Source organism: Symphodus melops, assembly GCF_947650265.1.
Source record: "Symphodus melops genome assembly, chromosome: 4".
NCBI classification, from domain to species: domain Eukaryota; kingdom Metazoa; phylum Chordata; class Actinopteri; order Labriformes; family Labridae; genus Symphodus; species Symphodus melops.
In genome coordinates this window covers 17,841,573-17,855,291 of record NC_136694.1, presented here as the reverse complement: position 1 = coordinate 17,855,291, position 13,719 = coordinate 17,841,573, and the positions used below count along the sequence as shown (strand labels likewise).

The window sequence follows — 13,719 nt, the reverse complement described above, 5'->3', positions numbered from 1 at the left end:
GAAACAATGACAGAAAAATACTGTAAGTTGGACTAAACTGAATAAAGCGTTGTTAAAAACCCATTACTGTAAATAAGTGTTAAAAAAAGGAACTTTGCATCCAAATGTCTCAAAAGGAATCAACCTAGTTATACTTTTGTGGAGCTGTTTACTATGTGGCCGCCCAAAAAAATGCCTTGCACAAAGGCGGAGGAAGCGGTCCTGCTGCTGTCTCCTGATGTACTGGCCTGTCTCCTGGTAGCACCTCCATGCTCTGGACACTACGCTGACAGACACAGAAAACCTTCCTGCCACAGCTGGCATTGATGTGCCATCCTGGATGAGCTGCACTACCTGAGCCACTTGTGTCGGTTGTAGACTCCGTCTCACGCTACCACGAGAGTGATAGCACCACTAGCATTCAAAACTTCAGCCAGAAAGCATCGGAACTGAGAAGTGGTCTGGGGTCACCAACTACAGAACCACTCCTTTATTGGGGGTTTCTTGCTAATAGCCTATAATTTTCACCTTATTATCTATTCCATTTGCACAACAGCATATGAAATTAATTGTCAATCAGTGTTGCTTCCTATGTGGACAGTTTGATTTCACAGAAGTGTGATTGACTTGGAATTACATTGCGTTGTTTAAGTGTTCCCTTTATTTTTTGAGCAGTGTATTTAAAGCTTTATATTTATAAATTTAAAAGCAATGTTTGCACAGTTAAAAAAACAATCAAAAAAACATTTAAAATATCATGAAGCTAACAGCTAGCTACCACACAGCAACATGTCCTGCTTCTGAAAGTCAAATACTACAACAGCTGATCCGGGATGGTTTTGGAACATCTCCAGCACATTTAATTTTTTCATCGTTTCTCGTGTTTTTGTGGAAGAAAAAACAAAACAAAATAAAGAGAACAGAAAGGTTTATCCTACGAAGAGGGAAAGAGGGACGTTCAGCGGAGGTTGCAGCGACCACCGACCTCCCCGCCAGCTCTCTGTCGTGGGTGTGGGAGGTAGGCGGGTTTATCGGAGTTCACACGAAAAAATCAGAGGGGTAAGAAAAGTATGTATCATCATTATTGCCGCTATCATCCCTCCACCGGTTGGAAAGCTCTTTTCTGACATCTTTCATCCAGTTCAAGACGAGTGCATGATATATTTGTGGCGTCTCTGCTGCCAGCTCTACACTGTATGTATTTTGGATTCACTTTTCTCCTCGTGGCCTCTCACTTCACATGTATATTTGCATGTTCTACAGATCTGCCACTGCAGCCGATGTTGAGCGCACACTGAACCTCCCAACAAGTCCACGACTGATTCTACTGGTTAAGTTTCATAAACGCATGACATAGAGCACAGGTGTCAAACTCCAGTCCTGGAGGGCCGGCTTCCTCAGACTTTTAGATGTCTCCCTGCTCGAACACACCTGCTTTAAACCAATGTGTTGTCATTAAGCTCTGAAGAAACCTGAAAACGAGTCACTCATTGGATTCAGCTGCGTCCGAGAAGGGAGACATCAAACAGTCTGAGGAAGCCGGCCCTCCAGGACTGGAGTTTGACACCCCTGACATAGAGTAAAGAACAAAGTCAATATGTCTTTCTGTGTCTCTTGTCTGTCTGATTTCTCTTTCAGTATCTGTCTCATAAACCAAAGTTTTATTGTGGTCCAAATGTAGTTCTCTCATCATTATTTTTGCCATCTGAAGTTGTGGAAAGTAATGATTTGCAACAGAATAACGAGAATGACACTTGATATAAATACAGTTCAAAATGTGTGATAGGTGTTGGACACTTGAATGAAGACTCCCTGTGACTTCGAATGTTATTTCTTAATTCACAGAAATGAATACTTCATCCGTATTTCTGACCAGCTTTACATATTACCGGTATATTGAAGATGCTTCGTTGGTATTAATCCAGAGACAAGGAAGACCAGCCAGGGGAAGGTTGTGTCAAAAAAGCAATCAATTGTTAGCAATTTGTGTAAAACTTCATGATCTTATATCAGGATTCTAGAGTATTTAACATTATTTTACAGTAACAAATTGTTTATGGAGAATACTGTAGAAGCTGTAAAATAACAGTGTAATGGCGACTGAAAAGCTGACAGTATTATACTGTAGTGTTTATTTTCCACACAGCACAGTACTTATCTATTTTTACAGTAATAAACTGTAGTTGTAGATTACAGTAGGTTAACAGAAAAATGTGTTACAGTGCACAGTTTAGCATGCAAGCTTGCAAGAATTACGGCCATTATGTTCTTCTCTTTCATCACTTAAAATGATCTATCAAGAGGTTGCAGGATACTTTAATGCATTGAGTGTGCAGCGCAGCAGACAGTAACATGTACATCATATGACTCACTGCAGTGCAGGGAATAAGGCTGACGTCACTGCAGCGAAGTGTTAAATGGAAGAAGCTATGGCCTCGTTGACAGCAGAAAAAAAGCTGTGGAGGGATGGGAAGTACATTTTAAAGACATGAGTACATGTTTGTGTTTCTAAATAAATGTGAGAGTTCATAGTTAAAATGTCTTGTTCCATTATGCAGGTTGAGGTGTGTATTTTCATTGGACTATTAAACAGTGTTCTTTGAGTCTGGTCGCCATCATAATAAATAAAACAGGCACATATCTGTGCACCCTTTTTTACAAACAAACTTTTTTGAGTATTAGATTAAATATTGTATAGTTTTACTCATGCATACACTGTTCCTCTGGGTTCCTCTTTATTTACATACAAACATGTTCCAAATGAATATCCCTATAATAGACGAGTGTGGCACTGCAGTACTCCATTACAGTAATTACCCAACTCTGCAGTAAATCATGCTCCCCATTAACATGTCACTGAGTCACATGTACAAAGTGTTGTTACTCCATCCCTGTTCACTCTAGATGCACACTGCTTCCAAGTCCAACTCCACCACTACAGTAAAGCCATCCTTTTTCACAAATGAACTCTATCTTGTGCCAACCGCTCCCGCAGATTCTATAGCAGGCCTGCAGATTGTAGCATCGTCCCCACTTGTCCCAGTCAAAGCAAACCAGCATGATTGAATGGAGAACCAGATCAGACACGGACACTTCCTCGAGTCTTTCCTGGACAATGAGCCTGAAGTGACACCATCAGTGCAGCTCCACACGTCTGATTGATTTCATTGCCTCACTATTTCTCACCACTCCCTGGCAACTCATCTCAAATAGGAAGCTGCTACCTTTATTAGTCCTCTAGACGCTTCAGAATCAGCACAGTCATGATACAGCCATGAGACTGGCTGCAGACCACAATCAGCACATAATTCACTGCTCTTTAATCCATACTGGTACAAGAACAATTACTACAAAACACAAAAGAAGTCAGTGGACTACAAATTAAGTGCTTGTCTGTACATACTTTAACACAGTGCAACACCAACCTCCACCCCAACCTCCTTACAGCTTTATGGTATTTGAATTAGGGTGGTTGTGTTCAATAATTATTGTAACTTGGCACCAACAATCCTACAGTCATTCTATAGAGAGCTCTCTTCTCAAGCTCTTGAGTCATACTTTCATTACTTTTGTGCACAGGCTCAACCTGACTTGTATTTATGTTTCTGGAGTGCATTATTGCCAATAGCAAATTTCCGCCTACAGACAATAGAGTAAAAACCTGATCCAATCTAATCTTTAATTCAAGATCGTTATTGGAAACCTTTAACAATGTATTTTATTCTTCTTCATAGAGTATTTTAAAGGACTCCTGACATGTAAAACAATATTATTCAAACGTCTTGAGAGTTCGGGCTTGTTGTAGAAGAATTTTAAATAATGCTCTATATCTTCTTGTAATTGATTTTCATACACGATGTATGGGTAACTGCTATGAATGACAGCTACTGTTATACACTTTGACTTCTATGCAGTAATGTTCTGTGCTGTTCCCACTGCGGACTGCTGCTACGGATATGGTTTTCATATTTGTCTCATGAGATGCCACACCCACAACATGAACATCAAATGAAGAACTGGGGTGTATCCTATCAATACTAAAAATACATTAAAACACAATAAGTTTAACCACTTCTATCATATACAGTGAGATATCTAGACCGCTGTTTAAATTTGAAACCTGACACACATTCTAGGAGTCCAGTGTGTGGAGACAGGAAAAAAATCTATCCTGATACTTCTGTGATATTTTATTGAATTCCTGCTCCCCTGGGAATCTTCAAAGGAACCAGAAGGGTCAATTGCTAATGGTAACATCTGGCTGATGGTTTGTATTGCTGACATGGTTGACTCTAAAACCATAGAGTTCTATGCCTCTGCAAATATGGAAGTGCACATTTCTAAATTAAAGGCACAATGCTATATAGAAGAAATGCCGATATATTATATGATAGATGGAAGCTGGATCTGGTGAGAGAATAGAAAGTGAAATGTGTTCGGAGCAAAGAGAGAGTGAGACAAAAGGTAAGACAGATAGGAGGAAGGGAGAGAGTAACTGACCATAAAGCAAGTTGATTAGATTACACAGCTAAGACCAACATGGGCCATTTATTACACAAAGAGCCAGACCTCTGCAGTAGAAGCCATGCAGACACACAAGGAGGAAATTCAAGTGCATTTGTGAATGAAACAATAATTACTATATACAATATGCTGTTCTCCAGATGCTACATTAGGAAGATGAATCCCGAAGTAAGATAGTGTAAGATCCCAAAAACTTCTGGGTGCAAGTTAGAATAAAGGCTATTATCAAACATGAGTGTATGCTTGTTTGGAAGAAAAAATAACATGAAACAGTATGTTAAATTAAAAGTGTGTTGTGTTTTCCACAACAGTGTATGAGAAGGATAAAAGGTACCGAGCTACACAGATAACAAATAGGAAAATGTGCCACACCCAAATGCCACGGAGCATGCTCAGAATTACGTCAGCCTTATGTGAGATTTGCAGCTTCTCTGCTGACCACAATTAAAATGACTACACACACACACACACACACACACACACACACACACACACACACACACACACAGCTATATGCACACTCTCTTTCTCTCTCTCTCTGCAGAAGTATTGCTGCACAGACTGCATCCAACATTTATGTTACATTTATGTTACAAGAAACAAACAAACAATATGGTAATTCGTATGCAGGTGTAACATGCTGTTGTGTGCTTGCCATGTCATTTTGAATTAAGACTTGAATTGATACTTGTACTCAGTCAGTTATGCTGCAAAACCTAAATAAACATTAAACTGATGAAAAGTCATATAACTACAGTCTTATCTGACTTGTCATAAAGAATCCATGACTTGACCACAAACTCCTGGGTTATCAGCGATGTTTTAAAAGTTATTTGAAAACTCACACTCAAACATGGATTACTGGATATGCATTTCAAGGAAATAGAATTACTGCAGAGTCATAGTTCAGTCCCAGACGCCTAGCACATCAATAAAGTCTTCCATTACTGTAAAAGGAGAGAGACAGACGAGAGAGGGAAGAAGACAGATGAAGAAAAAATCAGATCAATGCGTGCATTTTATTCAATTAAGATATAGAAAAATTCAAAATTTCAAATTTAATAACTAGGATCAAAACTGGTGCAAAGAGTCAATGGGTTCATGAATCCGAGCAGCGAGGAACGGTGGGGCGATATCATTTGTAATCACTGGAGTGATGTGATGTGGAAGCTCATCTGGCCTCTTGCCAAGTGCTCTGGTTAAAAGGGTGGAGCTGTCCAGACCGGCAGGAAGACAGTGCATGGAGAGAGGCAGGGTCTATCTTTGGAGGGTAGGGAGTGGCCAAAGCTTGAATGCTGATGAGTGACGGAGAGAGAAAGGGTGTATGTGGGTGGGGTGGAGAGATGTGTGAGGGTGGTGGGACAGCTGACTTGGAGCATAAAAAGCCCCCTGCACTCTTCAGTCTGATGTCCTGTTGCCTCAAGAGCATCTCCAGCCTCCAACTGTACATCTTCTCTTAAACAACACTTATCAAGACCAGCCATGAGTTTTTCTTCACGGACCTCCACCTCCTACAGGCGCACCTTTGGAGGCCCCCAACCTATCTCTATGTCCTCCTACACCCCTGTGTCCTCCCGTATGCCTGTTTCTTCAGGACGCTACATGCGTTCAATGTCTCCTGCGGTTGCATCCCACTCCACCACCTACCAACAACAGCGCTCCCGCCCAAGCGCCCAGCCCCAGCGCCTCACCTACGACAAGGTGGACTTCACCCTGGCTGAAGCCATTAACCAGGAGTTCCTCACCACCCGTAGCAATGAGAAGGCCGAGCTTCAGGATCTCAATGACCGCTTTGCCAGCTTCATCGAGAAGGTGCGCTACCTGGAGCAGCAGAACGGATCACTGCAGCAGGAGCTCAACCAGTTCAAGGGACAGCAGCAGCACGGTCAGCCCAACCGTGCCACTGAGCTCTTCCAGGAGGAGATGAGAGAGATGAGGCGCCAGATGGATGACATCGGTAAAGAGAGGGACCAGTACCTGCTGGAGAGGGACAACCTGGCTGAGGACCTCACTCTGCTCAAACAAAGGTAGGTACAACACAAATTGGAATTCAGAAAAGTATAATGCACAGATGCAAAATAACTAGTCATTCAACATTTCTTTTAGGTATTGTCTCAAAAGAGAAAAGGAAAAAATTCAGTTCAGAACATGTGGCTCCTTAGAAAGCTGTATCTTTTAAAACCATTATTTCCCATGAAATTCAACAGTTTTGTTCACTTTTTAGTTCCATATTTCCCTGTTGTGTGTTACTATGTCAGATACTGTATGTGACAACACACTCTACATTGTCCACATTAAGCACAGAGTCCCTTAGAGGTTTGTCACATGAACCCAGGGATGATGGTGGTGCAGGGCGTGGCACTTGACACCAGTCGCAGCATGATGCAGGACACTGTACTGCATGATGTACATGAGTGTGCATCTACCTATAACTGTAATTGTTGTTTTGTTATCGTGTATACTGACAATTTTGTAGAAAAAAAGAAGGAAGATGAAGGGACCCACAGAAAACTGACATTATAATTTGCTTAATGAAGTATAAGGTAATCAATATTTCCTTTAGATAATGTTTCATTATTGAAAGATTAGAAACATGTGCACACTGAGTTATTAGCAGGAGGATGGGTGGACCACTAACAGGGTGGTGCCAGCGGAGGAGCAGGGAGAACAGAGAGGGAGAGGAAACCAGAGGAGGAGAGATTGGGTATCAGGCGTGGTGAGAATAGCATCAGGAAAAATCAATGTGACTCACAATGACTCCATTAGGTGTGTTTGCAGTGTCCCTCTGTGCTGATGAGAGGATGCCAGAGACCCCATTAGGACAAAAGGACCCCTGTAATGCAGCATGAATAAAAGATGAGGAAGCAGGGCCCACTGTGATTCTTTTCCCCACTAATCCATTTAATGTCCAGTCTGGACACAGCTTGTGTTTGACATAACAGATTGAACAGACCACCAAGGAACCCCATCAGTCCAAAATAGAGCAAATGAACTTCAATGTTCCTTTTTGTATTTAATACCAATAATAATGACATTTCATTTCCCATTTACTAGATTCCGCAGTTCAACACCTATCCCTCTCAAGCTCTATATGCCATAATTTTACTCTCCACTTTATACAAGCCAATTAAAATCATTGAAAGAAGTGTGTGTCTTTAACCTTGTTGTGTCTTTTTCAGATGACCTTATTGAACTGTAGAGAACCAAATTAGCTGAAAGTAGCAGCTGTTGATCCCACTGCACCCTGAAACCCTTTTTTGACAGGACAGTGAATTAACAAATTGATCCTGAAAGCTTTTAGCCAGCTGGTGCCCTGCAGCAACCCCCACCAAGGAAGGGTATTTTGGGATAAATTCATTACTTCATCCCATCTCTCCACTTTGTAAAATATCCCCAAGTGGTTTGTAAAAAGGTGGTCTATAAGGTATCTTTACATGGTTTAAATAATTTGTGTCACTTTTTTTGTCTTTAAGGCTGGAGGAAGAAGCCCAGAAGAGAGCGGATGCAGAGAATAACCTGGCTGCTTTCCGAAAGGTAAACACCAAGCTTAATGGATCATGATTGATATATTGGTCACCATGTCTTCAGGCTCAGATTACAGGTTTTCTTCCTGTTTCTTTTTCATGGCACCTCTGCATTTACCTTCTTTGATGATTTTCTTTAATGATTGATACAAGTGGAATACTTATTAAGAGCTGCTCTTTTCTATTAATAACAATTTTTTGTGCTGGGACAATTTTAGTGAAATGTAACCTGGAGTTTTATTTTTATATTAAATACATTTATTATATAAAGCTACGTTTATTCTGCATTTTCAAATTAACTCTCAGTGATGCTTGTAGGCCTATATTATCTTTCAAAGGAAGTTTGAGGTGATGAGGTCTTTTAGCAGTGGACAACATATTACAACATAAATGTTTGTCTAATACAAAACTAGGATGTGGATGATGCCACGCTGTCCCGTCTGGAACTTGAGAGAAAAATTGAGTCTCTGATGGATGAGATTGAATTCCTTAAGAAACTCCATGACGAAGTAAGTGATCTTTTATCCTCTGAATAATTCCACAGTGATTCTACAATGTCCTTTTTCTCAAAGGTCTCCTATCACAATTTATTATCTGGATATCTTAAGTAACATCATCAAGCAAAAACCTCCAGGGATAAGAAATCCTTTAAGGCATAATATGCAACATTCTGAATATCTATATGTCAAAAATAAAATATTGCCTATACTAATATGTTATGGACTAAAAACCTTTCACAAAAGCTCATTTAAACTATGCAGTTCCTCGAGTATCTGCTTGAGGCTAGTTCCAAAAAACTTGGACGTCCCATACACCAATATGTCAAAATGTCAGCTTTAGTTATTTGCCTGTTGTTATTTCCATTGCTAATATCGCAAATGGCATAAATGGGCCAAAGATTCGTTCAGAGACCAATGTGTGATGTCACTCAGACTTGTTGAGATGTCACTGAGACCATGAAAATCTGCACTGAAAGTTTCAAAAGCTTTTAAGAAAATTCTCAAGTGGAAAAGGTTGCAGTTCCTTAAATTGCCACTTGAGGCTGACTCCAAAAGTGAGCTAGTCACTATGGAGAAACATATGCAAAGGCATATTATATCCATATTAACTGGAGAAGTAAACATTGATAATTTGGTAATTAAAATGGATTTGGTTTCCATGCCTCATTCAGCCTGTAGAAAAGAAGGCCTGCCATAATAATTAGAAGACCACTGTATGCCATTACAACCAGTGAGCAAAACATGCCAACCCTGATCCACAGACTTAACATACAACTCTGATTAGTAATTACCAGATGGAGAAATGCATTCGGTCAGAAATTGGATGACTATCTAGTTTATTTGACAGCTGATGAATAAACCTTGATAACGTAGCCTTTTCCAAACATGTGCTCCTCTCCAGCTACAACCTCTTGTCCAAATATGGCCTATTTTTGTACCAAAATCAACAAGGTATCAGCTAAAGTGTTAAACTGAACGGCCTCAAAAAAGCAGCTAACAAAAATATAGGGCAGCAATTCTTACAATTTGCATGTGCAAATAAAAGCAAGAAACTGACCCCTTAGAATCCAAGGTAAACCCACATATTCACTGATTGTAGATATTTGCACTATAAACTGCAATTCTTGCCATATTAACCAGCTGTGCTATATTTTCTAAAAAATAATTGGCTTTGAAAACAAAGTAAATTTGAAATTTAAGATGCTAAAATGCCCCACGTTCAGACAGGTTTTGATACTTGTGGCATTTAGGCTGCATTCCAACTTTGCCTCATGTTATATGAAGATCTGTAATGGAAGCTTGCATAGAATCAAGGCTGTAGTATTGGCATGGCAAATTTAAAAAGGAGAACATACAGTTGTTCGCCTGTCATCTGCATAGATGCTGAATGAAATGTATCAATCTCCCAGAGAAAGAAAAGCCGCTCCTTAGAGGAATCTGATAATGGGACATAGAAGGCTGGTTGTACACCATTTTACTGTTTCAGCATCAAGAGACAAACAAAGTTGGCAAGCTCTTGTTACAAGATGCACCAATTGTAAAAATCAGGTCTGATACAGATGTTTAAAATACAAATTATGGCAATTTTTGACATTCTTTTATTGTCAATTCTTTAGGTGCAAGACTCCAATATTGCCAAAATGTTATCTTGTGACCATGACAGCAGACCAATGGGTGACTTCCGCTGCCCACTAAAATGTTATCTAATTCCAATATTAAAACAATGCATTGGTGCAGCCTTACTTGATTTGTGTTTTCATGATATTTTCTTACCATTTAACCATGTTCTTGGGTTGTCAGGAAATCCAGGATGTCCAAGTGAGTGTTCAAACCCATCAACTGAAGATGGAGGTGGACAGCAGTGCCAGGCCTGACCTTACTGGTGCTCTGAGGGAGATCAGGGCCCAGTATGAGAACATCGCCACAAAGAACATGCAGGAATCTGAGGATTGGTACAAGTCCAAGGTCAGCAGACAGATGAACATTGAATAAGACACACCACAAACGTTTATTTATGTGTGTGCTTTTTCTTTTTGCTTATGCAGTTTGCTGATTTAACTGAGTCTGCCAAGCGCAACACTGATGCTCTGAGGCAGGCCAAGCAGGAAGCCAATGAGTCCAGGAGGCAGATTCAGTCTCTCAGCTGTGACATTGATGCTCTGAAGAACACGGTAAGGCTAAACACCAAATGTCTTATGTCTATATCAATATACACTCTGTCATTATTTAAAATTCCAAATTGCTATTGCATTGCATGTTTTCAGAACGAAGCTCTGCTGAGGCAAATGCGTGAGATGGAGGACCAGTTTAGCAACGAAGTTAACAACTACCAAGACAACATAGGGAGGCTGGAGGATGAGATCCGCCACCTGAAGGATGAGATGGCTCGCCACCTTCGCGAGTACCAGGACCTCCTCAATGTCAAAATGGCTCTGGACATTGAGATTGCTACTTATCGTAAACTGCTGGAGGGTGAGGAGAGCAGGTAAGGGAACATTTACCTTGGCTCAAGTCTAAATGGATCCATATTTACTGCTTTTTGATGTGGACAGATTCCAGTTTACATTCCATGTCCATTTCAAACCTTACAGTCAACTAACGTACGAGTCTAACCTAACCTTTCATTACAGATTAGTTTATAACACTATATTGTAATTCTCTGTTTAGGATTACTGTTCCCATCATGAATATTGGGATGAGCAATCACTTTGACCGAGGTAAGGAAAGTCTCCTTTTGCCCATCATCAAATAGGATATAAGGGTTTCTTAACTAATACAGAGTTGCAAAGTCAGACATGTCAATTGTTCTTCCATAAGCATTTCCTCTGTATTTCTACTTCAAGGGTTTTTTCTGCATTACTCATAATTATTTACAACATGCAGACCTTAGATGTCTTCTTTTCCTTGTGAGTAGTAAGCCAATAAAATAGCAGCAGGGAGATATTTTCCTTTTAGTAACACCAAAAAAGTAAAAAAATAAAATAAAAGGCAGGATCAACAAAGAGTAAAGACTTACCGCTTTGCAAAGGGCCAAAGAAACTCATACAGAATGACAATTCCCCACAGCTGCTTGATTCATTTTGACTTACTTTCAAAGAAGTTATGTTTTGTCTGCGAGTTGCAGTTGAAAAACTTTAAGGTTCTTATTCCAAAATTGAACAACAACTGAAAATATTCAAGTTATCAAGGTCATTCCTTTAAACAATACTCCATACATCTAATATAGCTTTTTAAAATGTTTTTTTCTAATTCAACACTGGACGTGAATCTTGAAGTATGACATATCTTGAATGTATTTAGGGACAACATAAATAATCCTTTTGTGATGTTGTGCAGATTATGAACCAACTCCGGACACTCATGGCAAGAGGACTGTGGTGATTAAGACAGTCGAGACCAGAGATGGAGAGGTACAATAATTTATAGGAATATGACAAAATGCAAAATACAAACTATATGCTATTTGCACAGTGGAAATTGTTGTTGATATTGGAACTATCTATCTTCTTCTTCATCAGGTGGTGAAGGAATCCAGGCGGGAGAAGGACAGGGACTCAGGCCGAGCTGACAAGGATGATGATGACGAGTAGATAGTCAATTAAAATATGTGAAAGCCAGAGCCATCAGAAAAAAAGGAGAAAAAATGTTCAGACCAATTTCTGATCCAAGCACTCCTCATTCCCACTAGTTATGAGTTGTATTATCAAGCAGAAAGTGTGTCAGTGCAGTATAGGTGCAATGTTGAATAAATCCCTTTAGAGAGTGTCCCTCTGGTGCTATTTTGCTGAACACTTGTTATCATCTGTAGGGCTGAGCAAAACTACTTATTTACATACCACTTGAGGCCTTGATTTTCAGTGCAATTCTTAGTCCACATGTTGATATAGTATTACACTACAGGCTAATATAAGAATAAATACATGCAGAATTTTAGTAGTTTTGTCATATGACTTAGTAACAAAACATCAGCCACTGCCCTTTGGTCAATACACATTAAAAGACAGAAAGAGAATTAGTTGAGCTACCTGCATTTGTTTACAACACTTTGCTATTCACTTATTTCAGACAAATTATCATGTGATTAATAAATAAGAAACAAAAAGACACTAAAATATGACAGCCATCAAGTGAAAAGACTCGCTGAATGTGCTTTGCAATGCTGTGTGTAACTGGCAGATTGATGAATGAAAATTGAAGCGCAAATAAACCTAATTGAAGCAGCTCTGTATTGTATGTCCATGAAACTTTTGGTAAAAGAAGTGCTTGTTTTTTCACAACTAATGCTACATCTTTTAATAAGTGGCCTATTGTGAGATCAGAAGAAGGGGAAAGTAAGTTTTGTAGATTTTAAAATTGATGGTTGCAGTTGATTAGTTAAACATTTGTAAGCTCACTCACGCTTTGGGTGAACATTTTTCCCACACATGCTACCACCTTTACAGCACATAGGCCAATGATTTCTCAAACATACAGTCACTGATTTTAGGTAGGTATTAAAATCACAACAACCCATCATGTAATTATTGTTACCTGTAAACACATTTTATCAATTCATCATATAGTTAATTCAGAACGGTATGTGTTTTGAGTCTAACATAGCCTTCTACCCCTACAAATGCCAGTCCATTTTGTTTGTTATTTTGGTTGTCACGCAGAGTCAGGATATCTAGATTCATGTTGTCACACAGATTCATGATATCTAACTCAATTCTCACTACCAAGAATTGCATTTCAGATATCTGAAATGAGTGGGCGCCTTGTAGACGTAGCTCCTCAGTCTCCTGGTGTCATCAGTTCTGTGAGGAACCGAGCAGACAAGGGATCCGCTCGAGGGTCATCAGAGTCATGAAGGCAGCCTCCACTCACAGCTGATTGACAGGAGATCAGATACACTTAGCTATCTGAAATGCAATTCCAGATATCAGTAATTACATTCTTTCGTGTAACAATTCCAGGTCAAGATATCAATAATAAAATTTTGACTAGTAAGAATTGCATTTTAGATATCTTGAATGAAGTTATGATATCTGTAATGTGAGAACAACAGATATCATAAATGGACTTTGTCACTAGTAAGAATAGAATTGTTGATTTCAAGAATGCACATTATTACTAGAGAGAACTGAGTTGCTGATATGAATTAGAATTGCAACATGTCATGATGGATTTGTCGACTTTACAAATATTTATAA

At 39.5% G+C, this 13,719-nt stretch overlaps 1 protein-coding gene and 1 long non-coding RNA gene across 3 annotated transcripts; one reads left to right on the top strand and one right to left on the bottom strand.

Moving 5' to 3' along the window:
- Window positions 1-5,251: 5,251 nt before the first annotated feature.
- prph (peripherin) lies at window positions 5,252-13,248 on the top strand. The gene is made up of 9 exons (XM_079342215.1): window positions 5,252-6,530; window positions 7,977-8,037; window positions 8,441-8,536; window positions 10,328-10,492; window positions 10,573-10,698; window positions 10,792-11,012; window positions 11,195-11,244; window positions 11,864-11,937; window positions 12,046-13,248. Exons 1-9 carry the CDS (start codon window positions 5,986-5,988, stop codon window positions 12,115-12,117), a joined length of 1,410 nt encoding a protein of 469 aa, XP_079198341.1. The 5' UTR covers window positions 5,252-5,985; the 3' UTR covers window positions 12,118-13,248.
- Window positions 6,395-13,326, bottom strand: LOC306822915. 2 transcript variants are annotated; one of them, XR_013778967.1, is made up of 4 exons: window positions 13,246-13,326; window positions 10,301-10,414; window positions 7,256-7,336; window positions 6,395-6,483 (listed from the first exon to the last, which is right to left on the bottom strand). It is a non-coding gene; the product is annotated as an uncharacterized lncRNA (long non-coding RNA). The 2 variants fall into 2 exon arrangements; XR_013778968.1 differs by having other exon boundaries at window positions 6,426-6,516.
- Window positions 13,327-13,719: the final 393 nt, after the last annotated feature.

What these genes read in the sequence shown, in the direction of transcription:
- prph (XM_079342215.1), top strand. Translation starts at nt 5,986, where the DNA reads ATGAGTTTTTCTTCACGGACCTCCACCTCCTACAGGCGCACCTTTGGA. An exon ending in CTCACTCTGCTCAAACAAAG is followed by an intron (nt 6,531 to 7,976) that starts GTAGGTACAACA and finishes TTTGTCTTTAAG; the next exon opens with GCTGGAGGAAGAAGCCCAGA. An exon ending in TTGATGCTCTGAAGAACACG is followed by an intron (nt 10,699 to 10,791) that starts GTAAGGCTAAAC and finishes GCATGTTTTCAG; the next exon opens with AACGAAGCTCTGCTGAGGCA.